Source organism: Leptonychotes weddellii, chromosome 11 (genome assembly GCF_054177405.1).
Source record: "Leptonychotes weddellii isolate Sample4059 chromosome 11, ASM5417740v2, whole genome shotgun sequence".
NCBI lineage: Eukaryota > Metazoa > Chordata > Mammalia > Carnivora > Phocidae > Leptonychotes > Leptonychotes weddellii.
In genome coordinates this window covers 64463586-64480358 of record NC_138379.1, presented here as the reverse complement: position 1 = coordinate 64480358, position 16773 = coordinate 64463586, and the positions used below count along the sequence as shown (strand labels likewise).

At 33.9% G+C, this 16773-nt stretch overlaps 1 protein-coding gene across 5 annotated transcripts in view; it reads left to right on the top strand.

Annotated features, from left to right (window-relative positions):
- Nucleotides 1-13147, top strand: part of FAM76B (family with sequence similarity 76 member B) — a 21382-nt gene extending 8235 nt beyond the window's left edge. The window contains exons 6-11 of one of the 5 annotated variants that reach the window (XR_004076676.2): nt 1455-1502; nt 1694-1774; nt 2439-2574; nt 5330-5431; nt 6936-7035; nt 10468-13147. Coding sequence is in view for 4 of the 5 variants with exons in the window: in XM_006736478.3 (XP_006736541.1) it covers nt 1455-1502; nt 1694-1774; nt 2439-2574; nt 5330-5431; nt 10468-10557 (457 nt within the window). In the remaining variant the exon portion in view is untranslated. Of the gene's footprint in view, nt 1-1454; nt 1503-1693; nt 1775-2438; nt 2575-5329; nt 5432-6129; nt 6211-6935; nt 7036-10467 lie in introns of those variants that run through there. The other 4 variants (XM_031031382.2, XM_031031381.2, XM_031031380.2 and 1 more) reach the window with 4 other exon arrangements.
- The last annotated feature ends 3626 nt before the right edge of the window (nt 13148-16773 follow it).

The window sequence follows — 16773 nt, the reverse complement described above, 5'->3', positions numbered from 1 at the left end:
TTTTTTTTAAAGATTTTATTTATTTATTTGAGACAGAGAGAATGAGAGACAGAGAGCATGAGAGGGAGGAGGGTCAGAGGGAGAAGCAGACTCCCTGCCGAGCAGGGAGCCCGATGCGGGACTCGATCCCGGGACTCCAGGATCATGACCTGAGCCGAAGGCAGTCGCTTAACCAACTGAGCCACCCAGGCGCCCTGGTTTGCTAATTCTTATGATGAAATTTGTAAAAAGAAAGGGCAACTGAATTCCTCAGTAGTGTTGCCATTTATGGCCACAAATAAATAATAACTCAGGTTTATGGAATTACAGCATTTTTCCCCAACTTAGTATTTATTTACAGCTGATTTTTAAGAACATGGTCTGATTTTTTTTTTCTTGCTCGAAAAACTTATACAGCTACAATAGTAAATTTTATACTCAAATATATGTACATGTTTTTATTTATTGTATATACACTAGTAATGTATGAAGAGTTTTTATATAAACTCATTTAAGTCTGATATCCCTATAAGGCATAAATTATACCCATTTCACAGATGAGGGAACTAAGGCTCAGGAATTTTAGTATATGTGCTGCCGAAGCGAGCACCTAAGGCTCAGGAATTTTAAGTAACTGGCAAAAGGTCACACAGCCTAGGTTTTTTTAACATCTTACATTGTATAAATATGTGGCGTCTGGTATGCTCTATACATGTTGAGTCAATAAACTAGGGGTTAATGCAGGATTGGCTGATATGCAACTGCAAGAAAACTTGATTCATAGTGAATTATAAAGTCATTATTAGTGTTATGGCATAATGGAAAAGAATTAGTAATACAGCATTTAATTATAAATAAAAGTAAAATCAGTTCTTAATATGAAATTTCCCAGTATTTTCGGTATGTCTGTTCCACAGTACTGACTGAAGAAACATCTAGGGACTTTGGAGAGGGTTCTTAGGAAAACTAGGAATGAAACAAATTAAGATATTTCCTGGTTGAACTTGACACACTATTCTGAGCAACTTGAGTTGCTCTAAAGGAGGAATCTCCAGATAGGATTATTAGGAAGGCCTTAACTTTAAAGATAGAACATTTTTTGTCTGAAATAGTAAGGGCACCCTAAGTATGATGATTGTCATACTTTATAAATTATAAAGCCTTATGGTGGGTTTCATGCTTATATACCCCAACTTTTAGTATGATATTAAATTGACTTTTGGAAAATGATTAAAAAAAGAATTTAATCCCTGTCACTGTACCTTTGTTAGAGAACTTAGTAGCAATTGGCTACCAGTTATTAGAATCGAACTTAATAGAATGTGATTAGCTTTAGTTCAAAAACTTAATTGAACATGCATTCTCTGAACAGAAGATTCTAAACATACGTAATTTGAGTCCATTAGGAAGAATGTTGTTAAGCATAGATGTATTAAATAAATGTTGTTGTTAGATGTCATTTATATATTTTTCAGAATCAGCAATCTGAGTCCAGAACAAGAGCAGGGACTGTGGAAACAGAGGTAAATATGTTAACATATTTTCTGAAGCATTTTGAAGCATATTTTTTTTTAACGTGACATCCCTTTAACTTTGTTACTTATGCTTTTAAAAGATCAATGATATTCGGTAATATTTTAGGGGAAGAAGAATAACATCACTTGCTGCCTCTGCCCTTTTTACTCTAATTATTCTTATTAATGTTTGGTTTCAGCCATAAATCCTCTGCAGCAATTCAGAATGAAACTCCAAAGAAAAAGCCCAAATTGGAATCTAAGCCATCTAATGGAGATAGGTAAAAATGAATTCCTTTAGCGCTATGAAAATTCAAGTTAGTTGAACAGTTACAGTTGATTGCCAGTTATTACTAGGTAAAAGAATAGAAACATGTATCTTCTTCATTGACTTTTTTGAGTCACCTAGAAAAGTAACCATAATTAGTTAAAATTTTTAACTTAATTTTGGCAATAAGCAAGTGGCACTGAACTGTTTTTCTATTTGGGGAATACATTGGGTTTTGAAAAAAGGAGAACAAATCTGAATAGAACATTCTCTTGATCTTAATTATTCTTCAGTGAAACACAGATCTAAAAATCTAATTGTGATGTTTTAAATTGACCTGCTTGGAAAATGTATTTAAATTTAAAGTATTATGAGCGTGAGTTTGTTTTTAGTTCATTAGCCAAAAGTTTGCTGATGTTACTGTACAAATTGGCTGCCTATTGCTTTACACTAGAAGTATTGACCCCCTAAAAGCTAATACTGAATTATATTTCTGCAGGTGTATGTAATGTGTGCCATTAGTAAGGTAATTTGCCAGTTGCATCCATTTCTGTCAGGTACATATTTTTTTGCATTAGCCTTAAGGATGTTTGTGGAATTGTCTAATTTATGCAATTTGAACACCTGCTAATTTTCCTTCTACTTCATTTAACTGTGTTTTACTTTTTTCTTTTTAGTAGCTCTATAAATCAGTCAGCAGATAGTGGGGGAACAGACAATTTTGTCCTTATAAGTCAACTGAAAGAAGAAGTGATGTCACTTAAACGTCTCTTACAGCAGAGAGACCAGACCATTTTAGAAAAAGATAAAAAGGTAAGAACATGGTTCACTGAAGCCTGGTAAGATTTACATCTTGAGTTCTGCTTGAAAATGCAAGTTTTATTAGACTTTAATAATTTGGTAATGTTGTGCATGATTCTTACAAGACACATTACAAAAACCAAATTGGAACATAAGCCGTCTAAAGAAGATAGGTGAAAATGGTGAATTCAAGCACCACTATGGATATTCAGAGATAGAGATAATTCATACACATATTTATAATCAAGTCTTACTCATAATTTTATGAATTATGGCTGAAATAGGTCTTTCAGAATTTTAGTTCTAAGAATTAACTGAGAGTTAATTAGAATTATAATAAGTTTTGAACATTAGCTTCCAGTAACCTGTAGCTTAAAAGTAAGCCTAATGTCTTAATTTGGAAATGACATGTAAATGGAATATTATGTAAATTCTTGTGATTTGAGAAAGTAGTTGAGTGTAGTCCTTGACATACCAATCGTGTATTTCAATCCAGATCAAATAACTGGTGAAAAGTAGTGCTATGGAAATGTCCTGTGTGGTGATTAGCAGTAGGTGTCTAAGATCATTTTGTAGAAACTAAGTGTACTTCTGAGGACTTTGTCAGTTAGATTAGGAGTATCAAATATATTGTCAATTTAGTGAAAAGTTCCAACACTTTCTGTGTGAACTTGAGCAGAATGGTTTCACATCTTTGGTCCTCAGTTTTTTAAAAATGAGAGTATTAATACCATCTCAGGAGATGGTTGTTAGGATTAAATGGAAATATAAAGTACTTACTACAGCTCCTGCCATGTATAGATGCTCATAGCTGCTATTACTGGTGTTGGGTCATCTTTGAGCGTAGAACCAACTTTTGTACTTGTTTATACTTGTAGACTATTCTGTAAGTTTGACTTACTTCAAATGCCTTATGCAATAGGAGAACATTAAAAACATTCCTTTTAAAATTATGAATAAGACTTAATTATAAATATGTGTATGAATTATCTGTATTTCTGAGTATCTGAAGTGGTGCTTGAATCTGAGCTTGGCATTTAACAACTTTTGTGTTAAATTTTCCTGTGCCTTGATGGTTAGTGGATTTAAATTTAATATATTTGTATCTTAGTTTAAGCAAATTCAGTATATGAAATTTAGGATTGACATAAGAATAGGTTAGTTAGGAGTGTCTTTTTATGGTTCTTTTTGATTAACAGAATTTTTTGAATTAATGAACTTTTATGGAAATTTGTTTTATGCACAAAATTTTAAAGACATTTCTGTGCACAAAGATTTATCTATATTAACCTAGGTAATCTAGGTAAAAGTTGAATAAAATAGTAAATTTGCTATAAAGTAACAATTCCAAAACCAAGTAGTAATGCATTGTGGAATTTTGACTTTTCTATTAGATTTTTTTTTTCATAGCATGACTCTTCTGTGTTACTGCAGTTTGTGAAAGTTTTCTGCTTTTGTTAGTGTTCCTTTAAAAAAAAAATAATGGTAATGGAAATAGGCAGTGTTGTAAGGAAAATAATAATTCTGAGCCTAAAATATTTTGCTACGTATTTGCTCTTTTTTCTTATAATGTAAATCTAAGGCAACCAAGATATTTTCTTAAATTTATTTCACTTTATTCAATGACTTCTAGAGCCAGCCATGTATCCTCTAGTGATCATGAGGATACAAAAATGAATAAATAAATTGGACATGATCCTTATCTTCCAGAAATTCATAATCTGAAGGCAACACACAGTGGAGTGACAAGAATAATTATCTTAGCTGATCTGATGTGAATTGACATTTCAGAACAGGAATTCCTTTGTAATTTAGTAAACAGAGAATTCAGTTATTCTTTGAATTTGGCAAAAGCAAGGGCTTTTATTCAGACAGAATATAATACACCATGACTTCCTTTCTCTCTTTGCTGTTATATATCTATACAAAAAAAAAGAACGTGCAAACCTTTAAAGTTTATATATAATGGAAACCATTTAAAAATAACCAGAAGCTTTCTTCTTCATGGTTCTGATAATGAAATTATATAATACCAACTTATTTTTTAGTTCAAGGTCATAAGGATTATGTATTTTTATGTATGTCATTGATATTTAAGAAGAAAATGTAGCTTCCTCAAACCACTGATTTTTTTTTCTTACATTTGTCTAAGTTAGCAAAAATTTTAAATTAACTTTCTTATTCCATGTTGTATTTCTGTGCTTTGTTCTCCATTTTACCTCAAGCCTTAGGTGGTATTAGATACATAATTCTGGATGTAAATTTTAAAGTAAAAGGCAGTATAGCTCATGGTTGATAAAACCACTCCTTTTTGTACTTGTCCAGTGTGAAATTTTCTTCTTTTGTCATTGAAAGATTATTTTAACCTGACACCATTTTTAACATTTACTTTGTTTATATATAATGTGAAGTATGTTGTAATTGAAGCATTTTTCCCCAGTATGAGCCATTAAATTTTCCTGTTGGCATTCCACTTGCCAAACTCTGTGTCCAGTGAAGCCATCTTTAAATTGAAACAGAAAAAGGCATCTTAAAAGTTTTACTGACAGTTCAATGTTATCTTAACTTTAAAATATACTATAATAAAATAGAATTTCATTTCACAAAACAAATTCTAAATAAGTTTTAAAACTCAGGAAACTGCTGACATCTTCCACTTCTATAACGAGTTGTGAATTTATAATGAATGTTTAAAATGATGTGTGCATATATATATTTTTACACATGCACATATATAAATTTATATGCTTGTTTATCTGTTTCTCAGTTAACTGAACTAAAGGCAGACTTTCAGTACCAAGAGTCAAATTTGAGAACAAAGATGAACAGTATGGAAAAAGCTCACAAAGAAACTGTGGAACAACTTCAGGTAAATGACATTATTTATATGAACTGTTAGGCAAGGAGGGCTGACCTTGCTTAATTGTTAATAATATTGTCTTAGACTGGTATTGGTATCCCTAAATTTTATGTGTATTTGTGCATTTTCAGCTTCAATTTTGACTTTTTAAAGATTTTTATTTATTCATTTGAGAGAGAGAGTGAGCAAGAGCAGGAGCAGAGGGGAGGGTGAGAAGCAGACCCTCTGCTTAGTGGGGAGCCTGTCACAGGATCCCAGGACCCTGAGATCATGACCTGAGCTGGAGGCAGACACTTAACCGACCGAGCCACCCAGGCGCCCCTGATTTTGACTTTTTACCAGTTCTTAATCCTGCTCCCATTAAAAGTTACTGCTTGAAATCACTTGATAAGGGGATTCAGTATATTAATTCTGAAAACTTTTGCTTAGACTCGTTATGGGGTTTTTAGAGGAGGATACCAGTGGAGTATGTTCAATTGATCATTGCGTGAAAAACAAAAAATTAAAGATCGGATTCATGAAACTAAGGTGAAAATAAGGTCTTTAGTATATTGTGCAATCATTCTTCGTGTTTCTGCCCAGATAATGGGAAGGGAGGTGGGTGTACAAAACCAATTCTTAGGGGCCTCAAGTGGAGGAAATTTATGCTACGTGCAGTGATGAAAGGCAAAGGAGTGCACTTTAACCTTTGTACTGTGATTTTTAAGGTGCCAAATAGGATTCTGTGTGCTGCAGCAGGGAGCCTCTAGTGATCAAGGCCAAGGCCAGCCTCCCAAGATTACTGCAAGGTATATTCAGGAGGATTTCAATATACAGAACAACTGAATGGTGAAGCCAAGAGTCACCATAGTGACAGAGAGGGTAGTATCTGATGTCCGGCATGCGGAGATGGAGAGCATCCAGCAGGGATAGACATTACTCCCTTATTTAAGCCTTTTCTCACCTCAGTTTCATAAATTTAGAAATCAGACCACATTAAATTAATTACATGTTCTGTCGATTTATACATTCTGACATCTGAGGAATTAATCTTTGGGTAACAGGGCTTTTAAACTTTAGTAGTTTTAAGTCTTAAAAGCAAAGAGGATGCATGTCAGCACATAGAGTTTAGACTTCATGGGAGAGTGCAGCTTGGAAAGGAAGAGAGTAATACTGCCCTGAGGTTTTTTTTGTTTTTGTTTTTTTCATTGTAAAACCAGGGTATATGTGCTAGTCCTGCCTTTTGGTTTGTATTCCTCATACTTCTTTGAAAGTAGCTTAAATTGCATGAAATTGTAAAATGAATTTAGGAACCTGAATTTCAGTTACAGCCCTAGTCTTAACATTAGTCTTACAAAGAGTTTTAAAGAGAAACTTTGTGTAGAACCTGGCACATGGTAGGCACTCAAATAATTTGTTGATTTATGGAAGTGTCCATCTGCCTTCTGTTGAGAAATTGCCCATATAATTGGGTTTTTGGACATTATCCACCAGTATATATTTGGTTTATGATTTTCTTATTTTTCTCATTCAGTTATTACTGCTGAATGATTACCTGGCAACAGAATCTTCTGCATGATGATCTCTGATTTAAAGTGGTGTAACCAAAACTCTGGAGTAAATCCAGAATTGAGGTAACAGAAAAACTGTGAGCAATACTTAAATTTATGATAAAACTTAGTACAACTCGCTGTCCAAAAGAGCAGTTTGTTGTTTTATTTTGTTGTTGTAAACAGAGGGGACCTTCTCTTTGACATCTTAGCCTGATTGGTATCTTAAGCCTAGTAACTCTTCTTGGTCAGTAGCTGAACTTCTATGTAATAGAATAGCAACTAATGTTTAGATAGAAGTATGACATTTCTAACATGATTTTACATAGGCTGTCTTACTTGCTTTTTATAATAACTGAGTTCCCACTTTACAGATGAAATGGTGGTCACATAATTAATCAGAACTGACATAGAAACCTACATCTTGTGACTCAGATTAAACTGTACTTTCTCTTGTGTTCCCACCACCTCAGGTCACTCAGGTTTCTGTTCCTTGTTATCAGACCACTTCCTATATCTTTTGTGTTAATTGCTAGAAACATTCTGTTACAGTTGTGTACTCTCTTTTAACTGTAGTCCCTACAGCAGCCATGTACTAGTAGGGTTTTCCATTTAGTTGAGTAAACAGAATTAACTATTTTTCTTACCTTTTTGTTGTAACAACCCTGTAGCAGAAAATTTACTATGTTCTAATAGTTCTCAAAACATTTTAAACTATTAAACCTGGGAAATAAGCAGGGAGCATCACAAGAAAAAATTGTGCAAAATACCAAAGTAAACAAACAACCTAAGTTATCCTAGCAGAATACCAAATAAAAAATCTACTTTTTGTTTAGGAGTGAAGTTAATGAAGGGGGAAAGGAGATTAAGGTTTGAGTGCCTCTGTGTATCAGCCTCTGTGTTAGGCTAAGTGTTTTATATATTTGATTAGTTCTTTCAACTCCTCTTGAGGTGGTGGTGAGGTTTCTGTCTTACGTATGAGAAAATAGACTCCAGGTTACACAGCAGGATCTGTGTTACTCCAGATAGTCTTTCCTTTAGGCCACTATTTCTAAACATTTTTAGCTTAACTTGTTAAGAATTTTAAATTTTTTGATTTTTTTTGCAGGGTACATAATAAAGAAGTAACGTTAGGATAAAAATTTTAAATGCATACATATTTAAGTATTGCATTGTAAAATACATTTTTAATGTACCTAAATTAGAATAAGACACATTTGGACTTATCTGCATTTAACAACTGATAAATTGTTTATTTTTCTTAAGGGTTTTTTCTTACATAATTTATCAGTAAATAGATTTATTAGTGCTGCAATTAGGAGACCGAATATATAAATGCAAATTGAAAATTAGCTGCTAAAAAATTAAAAGGGAAAACTGCTTTCAACACCTAATGTTTGAATTCTTGTGTTTCGTATTTAGAATATGAAAATTACAAACTCTTTGATTTTTGTGTTTGCTTCTTATTGATGACTAAGAAAAGATAATTTGAATATTGTCAGTATATAAAAGGTTTTGGATAAATATAACTTAGAGATCTGATGGCAAGCTCTTTGAGGCACATTTGCAAACATACCATTTTTTTATGCCCTTCATTAATCTGTATTTTAAAAATTCTGTTAAGATTTCTGTTTTTGGCAAAGAGAATCTATTGTAGTTACAAATTAAATAACGTGGCTAACAATAAAAAGAAAACAATTTAAAACTATTACACTGACTAGGACTGGTCAGCTGAGAAATAAACCAGTTGATCATTAAGTGTACTCACTTGACTTACTGCTAACTACCCGGAATTCTCCTTATTTGTCTTCTGAGTTTCTCAAGCTGTTTAATTTTAAAGGGAAAACAAAATCCTATTAAATTCTTTGTGATTTTTCTAGATTTAAAATTGAAATTGGATTTGAAATTAAAACTTTTTTTTTTTTTTAGAGGGCTGAGGGCAGAGGAACGGAGGGAGAGGGAAAGAACCTTAAGCAGGCTCCATGCCCAGTGCAGAGTCCATCATGGGGCTCGATCTCACGACCCTGAGATCATGACCTGAGCTGAAATTAAGAGTCAGACACTTAACCAACTGAGCCATCCAAGTGCCCCTGAAATTGAAACTTTTAATTACCACCTTATTTAACAACTATTGAATAGAGAGAAATTCTGTCAGGCATTCGAACATAAAAATGGTTAGGTTTGCAAATATGAAATCGTTCTAAGAATATTTGCATTTAGGAGGTAATGGGTATTAATTGGGGAGAGTTTGGTTTAAGAAAGGTGGGGGAGTGGAAATACAAAGCTTTGGAAAAGGTTATGTTTCACGGAACTGGTTTAAGATGGTGTACAGAGAAGGCAGGGTGTTATCTTGCCATACAAAGGCCAAAATTAGAGTAGAAGATGAAGCCCTGAGGTTAAAAAAAAAAGTATTATCTAGATAATAAAAAATCTTGAGACTTGTGAAGGAAAATAAATGGCTTTCCTACGTAAACCAGAGGAAAAATTTTGTTGCTTTTAGGGTAGCACTCAGATTCTAGTCTGTTGTCAACACTCTCCCCATTTTGGCTCAAAAACTCCCAAAGTGTTTGATCATTAATGTATTTGTATATATGGAGGGTTCTTATTACCTGTGTTTCCACAGTTAAGAGATCACATAGGGAGACAAAGGCAGTCAAAATATGAGAGTATTCACTTGAAGGTCCCTCTTTACACATTCCTTTTCACTAAACACTGGTGATTGTCATAGTGCTTTGGCTCAAGGACAGTGTCTTTGGCGGGTAGAACATTTGAATGAAGGGCACATTCAGTTCAGAGCAATGGCAAAGTGAAATTTGGAGTCTTTGAAAAATAATTTCATCCTTTCACAGATCTGAAAACGATGATGTGTAGATGTTCAAATTACATCAAAGCCAGTACCTAATTACTGTTATGGCAATTAAACAAAAATGAGATCAGAGAGGGCATTTCTGATGGATACTTCAAAAAAATTAGTTGAATAGCATTAAGTTGAGAGAGGGTCCCTTTGGCAAAGTGATAAAGTGTGAATATTTTTGCAAAACGGACCTCTTTTGCTTATTCTATAAATAGGTAAACATCAAATGGAACACTTTGTACAGTTTGTTGGGCAGTATTCCTCCCAAATCATTACTTGAGTCATTAATTATAAAATTTATTTTCATAGTTTTCATTTTATGTTTTTAAGTTAAAGAGCCAGACATTTTTTCCTTATTTAAAATTTGACCCTCTCAAATGGATTGCCTAAGTTGCCTTTTTTCTAACTGATTGTATCTTTGAACAATAGTTAAATTATATCAACATTTACAAAAGGGGCTGATAAACCAATCTAGACTATTCCTTCTCCAATATCCAGCATTAAAGAGATGAACCTTAATATACCAACTCTTTGATCTGGTCTTAGTGTTTCAATGAAATCTTGTTGTACAAGTGAAAAGAACAGCATTAAATAAGTAGTATTCTTCAACATGACTTAATATTTCAAGCATTTTTCATCTTAAATGTTTTTGTCTCCCACAGGCCAAAAACAGAGAACTACTCAAACAGGTCGCAGCATTGTCAAAGGGTAAAAAGTTTGACAAAAGTGGAAGCATACTAACATCCCCTTGAGAAAGTAGTTATTCATGTAGTGTTTCTGCTGAAAATGTAAATTTGAGAAAAATTCTGTGAAGCCCTTAAATTCTGTGTAGTGGAGAAATATTTTTGCACACCAGATGAATTGGCGTGTTTCCTATTCACTTTTGTAACTGATATACAGCATTTTTTAAGTTGTAAAACGTTCAAATAAAACTTCAACTGGCTTGAAGTTACTTTTTAATGATTTGCTATCCAGGAACTTTTTTGCCAGCAATAGTATTAAACACTTGTAAAGGAGTGCATGAGTCGTGCTCTTTATAAAATGCAACATGCAATAATAGAGTAGGTGACGGTGTTCAGAAGTCAGAGCAGCAGGGCTTTCGGTTTGTTTTGTTTTTTGTTTTACACTATGTTGATTTCAGATAAACAGTTTTCACTTTAGAAATACAAAAACTTTTAAACAAAGAAAATGGTAAACACTGGTTTTTTTGGTAATTGTGTTTTTACTTTGCATCAACATGAATTTAGGAGAAAATCATGGTGCTTTTATTAAATGAACTTCAGAGTATATGTAAATATGTTTTTAAAAGTTACATCATTAACATTAGTTAGTAAACTAGTATTTTCATTATTGGTATAAGAATTAATGTTTATTGTACAGTATCCAAGGTAAAATGTGTTCTGTTTTGTACAAACTACTGTAGATTTTTACTTACAAGTGCCTTTTTGCCACCTAATGTTTTTATTTATAGGAATGCTGATCTTTTGTACATACAGTTTGTTTTAAAATCATGTTTAATAAATGTTTGTATATAAATGCATATGTACAGAAGCCTATTTCAAAAGGAAATCAAAGTTGTTAGTAAAATGTTTGAGATCGCATTAAGAACTGATGATGCATATAGACTCTAGATGATTTTGTGGTTTGTTTCTGTGTGATATGAGAAGCTGTTGGTCACTGAATTCATTGAATTATGTAAAAATACACCCCCCCAAAGATTTAATTTTAAATCATTTCTGATAGAGTAATTTTATTTTTTATGTCATATGGCTTCATGTTCATATTTCTTGAGTTACATGTTCTGCTTTATTTTTCTTTTATAAAAGCTTTTGAAAATTTATAATTTCCTGCAGTGGTCCATATATCTGCCTTTTATCTAAGTTAATATTTATGTACACCATATTTGATTTGTAAGTTTAAAGCAAATCTGGAAAAATTTAAATAACTTAAATCAATCCATGAGTATCTTTGAATAAATTGGAATCTACTATAAGATACAGGCACTATTTATAAGAAAACTATATCAGAGTCTTTAAAATTGTCTATAAAGGTTAAGGTAGGTTGGGATAGGTTATGTAAAGTTATTGACTAATTATTTTCTGATCCAGTGGTTTTTCAGCCTTTCATGGAATTAATCTCCTTAATAAATGCCAGTTCAGACTATTAGTTCAATTGTAAAGCATCAGGCATTGCTAGATATACTGGAGAGAGTGGAAGAGAGTTCCTTCTCTTAGGAATTTATGGGCAAGGATAAATTTGTTTTAAGTAAACTGTTATTAAATGTATTAGTTTTTAAGTTTTTAAACAAACAGTGTTTATGAATGTCAGGTCAAAGATCATCTTTCCTCAGAACACAGGATGATTACAATAATTGTTTTTAACATAACCGATGTTTCAGGAGATGATTCCTGCAGCTTTTCATTATATGTTGATATCAAATAATTCTTTGTCCAATTTGAGAACATTATCTAGGGTAATTTTGAAGTAATATAGCAAAAGATTGAATCAGTCAGACTTGACTTGGAAAAATTAAACCAGTTTATTTTTATGAGCTCTTCATGCAATAATCTTCCTAAATTTAGTACTCTGAACAATGAGAGATAATGCCTTCTTAACACAGATTTTAATGTTTGTGGGATTTGCTAAATTCGTAAGATAGTCATTACCTTTCTTTAAAATTTATAATGTTTTATATTCTGGTTTCATAGCCATTTATCAATCCACAGTGCTCATTATGGTTTTAAAATAAACTGTGTAATAGTTCTTATAACATGTTGGAGCTGCTACTAAAAACCAAGGTGCCCCTTCCCCCTTTTTTAGGAAACAGATTAAAAATTGAAAATCAGTCTCAGTAATTAAGCTTTGTAAATTCCAAGGCTAAAACTTTTTAGGGGCTTCACAGTATTTAGTCCTAATTAAATGCCCTCTCTTTATTCCATGACCTTATTTTATAACTTAATTTTTTTGCAATTGTATAAACTAGTAATTGAGTCCCAGTCCTGGATCTGTAGTGTATTGACAAAATGAGCTGATATTCTTTAAATGTGGACCTGTAAGGAGATACTATGGTGTGCCGTATTGTGCTTTTTAGCCCGTTTTCAGCTATTAATTAGCATTTACCAGTGAGGGTCATTTTGGCCCAAGTTATTTATGTATTAATAGCCTGTGAATATTGCAGTTCTCTTTAGATTGTATTGGTCTAAATATGCATTCTCTGGTGAACCTGATAAGCTGTTCACATGTATAGACTATTGAAATACTGTACTTGTACACATCTGACTGTTGACATTTTGTACTTTTTTCTAAATCCAATATTTCACAATAAAAACTTGTCAAAAGTTTTGTATTAGTTTCCTGTTGCTTCTGCAACAAATTACCACAAGCTTAGTGGCTTAAAACAGCAAAGGTTAATTCCCTGACAGTTCTGGAGGCCAGAAGCCCAAAATCAGTATTACTAGACTAATGTCAACTGTCAGCAGAGCTGGTTCCTTCTGGATGCACTAGGGGAGAATATGTTTTCATGCCTTTTTCAGCTTTTGGAGCTGCATTCCTTGCATTCGTTAGCTCTGCCCCTTCCTCCATCTTCAGAGCTAAAAAGTGTAGCATCTTCAAATCTCTAGCTCTGTTATCATGTGGTCTTCTCTCTTTGGTCATGGTATTTCCTTCTGCTCCCATCACTGGGCCAACCTGGATCATCAGGAGTCTTCATATCTCAAATTCTTAGTCACATCTGCAAACTCCCTATTGTCACATAAGGAAAACCTATTCACAGAGATTAGAACGTGGACTTGTTGGGGGACCATTACTGAGCCTACCATAAGCTTCATCTACATTTTCCCAGTATGAGGCTTTAAAATTAACAGATTTAAGAGAACTGGCTGAGGCAAACACATTCAGTTTTGTGACATGTTCATTAAGACTGCTTTCATGAAACAGGTTATTGAGGTATTGAGATATTTCAAAGCAACAGTAAAGCAAATCAAGCTAGATGTAGTTACGTTTTTGCGAACTTTGGAACATGACTAAAACCATGTTGTTTGATAAAATAAGTTAAAGACCTGATTCATAGACCTTTATAGTCTAGTTGGGGAGACCATATACGTGAAAAGATATCTGGAGCTTTGGTATTAGGAAGTGCAATAAGAAGCTAATAGCTTTTAGCAAGGGAATTCTAAGAATTGTGGGAAAGGTTAGTCTAAGTCATTGCTTTCTCAAACTTGAGCATGCATCAGTCACAGGGCAGGATGGGGGACCTCGTGAGGCACATGTGGCTGGGCCTCTGCCCTAATTTCTGGAGTCCATGAATCTGGGATGGTCCCAAGAATTTGCATTTCTAAGTTCCCAGGTAATGCTAAGGCGTCTGGCCCAGAGGGCACACACTGAGAACAAGTGGAATATAAAAAAAGGCATGAAATATTGAAGGGCTAATGAGTAGAGGATATTTTGAGGAGAATTGGGGAGTGAACTTAGAAAAATTATTTGGAGCTACATTTTAAAGGCAGTTTGGGTAGTCTCCTAGAGTTTTGAAAAGGAAACGACGTAAGACCAGATAATTGAACATGTCAAGAAGATCGTTACGTATCATTTTCTCCAACTGCTTTATTTTGTAGCCAAGGAAATGGAGTGGGAAGTGGTAAATGACTTGAGTATTGACTTTTATTAATGCCCTGCCATTTTCCAAAAGGAAATTGAGGTAGCTTGGTTGAAGTGACTTGTACCTAGACAATTTGCCACACAAAATCAGTATTAAGGAGGTGTGTGTATAGTTGTCCTCTCAGACATAGCCAAGAAGTTGAGGACGATGAGAATCATCAGTTGGATGTCAGTTGGATAGGACAAGCGTATGGGCAGAGAAAAACTTCAATTCTGAACAATGTCTTGGCATAGAAGGTGCAGAATTTGTTTTTGTTTTTTTTTTTTAAAGATTTTATTTATTTATTTGACAGAGAGAGACACAGCGAGAGAGGAAACACAAGCAGGGGGAGTGGGAGAGGGAGAAGCAGGCTTCCCGCAGAGCAGGGAGCCCGATGCGGGGCTCGATCCCAGGACCCTGGGATCATGACCTGAGCTGAAGGCAGACGCTTAACGACTGAGCCACCCAGGCGCCCCCAGAATTTGTTTTTTAATTGACAGGGGGATAGTGGATGACAAGCCCACTGGTTTGATGCTCATGTTTGTTACTGCTATGACTGAATTTGGAATTGTTGTGCTAGTCACCACTTTTTAAGAAAAATGTGGTCTGAGAAGTTATATGATTAGAGGGTTGAAAACTGTATTTTGACTAAAATGATTGACTTGTTTCTAAAATAAAGAAGGAAAAAGACCAACAACTGTATAGAAACTAGGCTGAGGAATGAGTAGACCGTTCACAGGGAAAATGCAGATGGCTTTTACATGAAAAAATGACCTTACTCATAATAAAAAAGAAAATTAAGAAAAAATTAAGTATATGGAGTTAACCATTTCTCACCTATAGGTTTTCAGTATTCCAAATCTGACAACATAAAGACACCGTTGTGAGGAAACAGACACTCTCTGACATTCCTGGTGGCCATTGCAAAATAGTCCTATTTTAATCCTGAGTTTTAATAACTGGCAGCATTACATATACATTTATGCTCTGATCTAGCAATCCAATTTCTAGGAATCTGTCTCAAACACACTCTTAGAAAAATGAAAAGACATACGCACAACTCAAAATTATCTGCAATAGCAGAAACAGAAAAGAGTCGAAATTAAGGGGTTGGTCAAAAAACTTTGGGACAACTATAGTGGAATCTATGTAGCCGTAGAATTTACTCAGCCAGCACTCACACTACGTTGTTGAAGCGAGAAAAGCGGAGGAGAAGAAAGTATGCTGTAGCATGTTAAGGGTAGGGCTAACACCCACATACATACACAAAAAGTATCTGCTTATATTTTTTAAAAACGGAAGGCTTAACCCTAATTGTTTAAAAATGGTTACCAAGAAGGGGTGGGGGAGAAAATATGTTGGAGGGAACACTGTTAGAAATCAGAGTTTTTTGAACACATGTTTTATTGATTTGACTTTGGAGTCACTGAGATATTTTTACAAAATTATGAAAGTCTTTAAATTTAATTTTTTTTACTTGAGTAGACACAATGTTACGTTAGTTTCAGGTATATGGCGTAGTGACTTGACAAGTTTATGCATCATGCTGTCGTCTTTCCTCACCGCAAGTGTAGCTACCATCTGTCACCATACAACACTGTTACAGTATCATTGACTATATTCCTTATGCTGTGACTTATTCACATAACTTACCTATTCCATAACTGGAAACTCTATCTCCCACTCCCCTTCACTCATGAAGCGAAAGTCTTAAAAAAAAAAAAAAAAAGAAATGAAACGCATATACTTAAGTATATAGCCAATTGGTGCCATAACCACACAGAGGGTTCTTCGAATTGCCATAAAAAGCAGTAACTTGTACCTCCTTAGTGGGATATTTTTGATACAACTGGAAATTTAAATGCTTTCTTTAGTGGCATTAAGGAATTACTAACTTTTGAAGTGTGATAATGGTGTAGCCATGTATAATTTTTTATTGAGATATAATTAGCATATAACACCAGTTTCCAGTATACAACATGATAATTTGATATTTGTATAATTTACAAATATGTTTAATTTTTTAAACAGTCCTAGAGATACTTAACTAAAATACAGTGAAATATCGTGATGTTCGGTATTCTTCAAAATAATATAGGGAGGAAGGTGGATGGGACTATAAATCAAAAAGGACTGGCTGTGTGTTGTTATTGGAACTGAGGAATCGGTATATGGCAGTTCATTACACTATTCAGTTCAACTTTATGTAAGTTCTTTTCATAATGAAAAGTAAGAACATCACCACCACCATCACCCCTGCCAAATTATAGCTCACCTTAAAAATACAGGCTCACTATGGGTGCCTGGGTGGCTCAGTCGGTTAAGCATCTGCCTT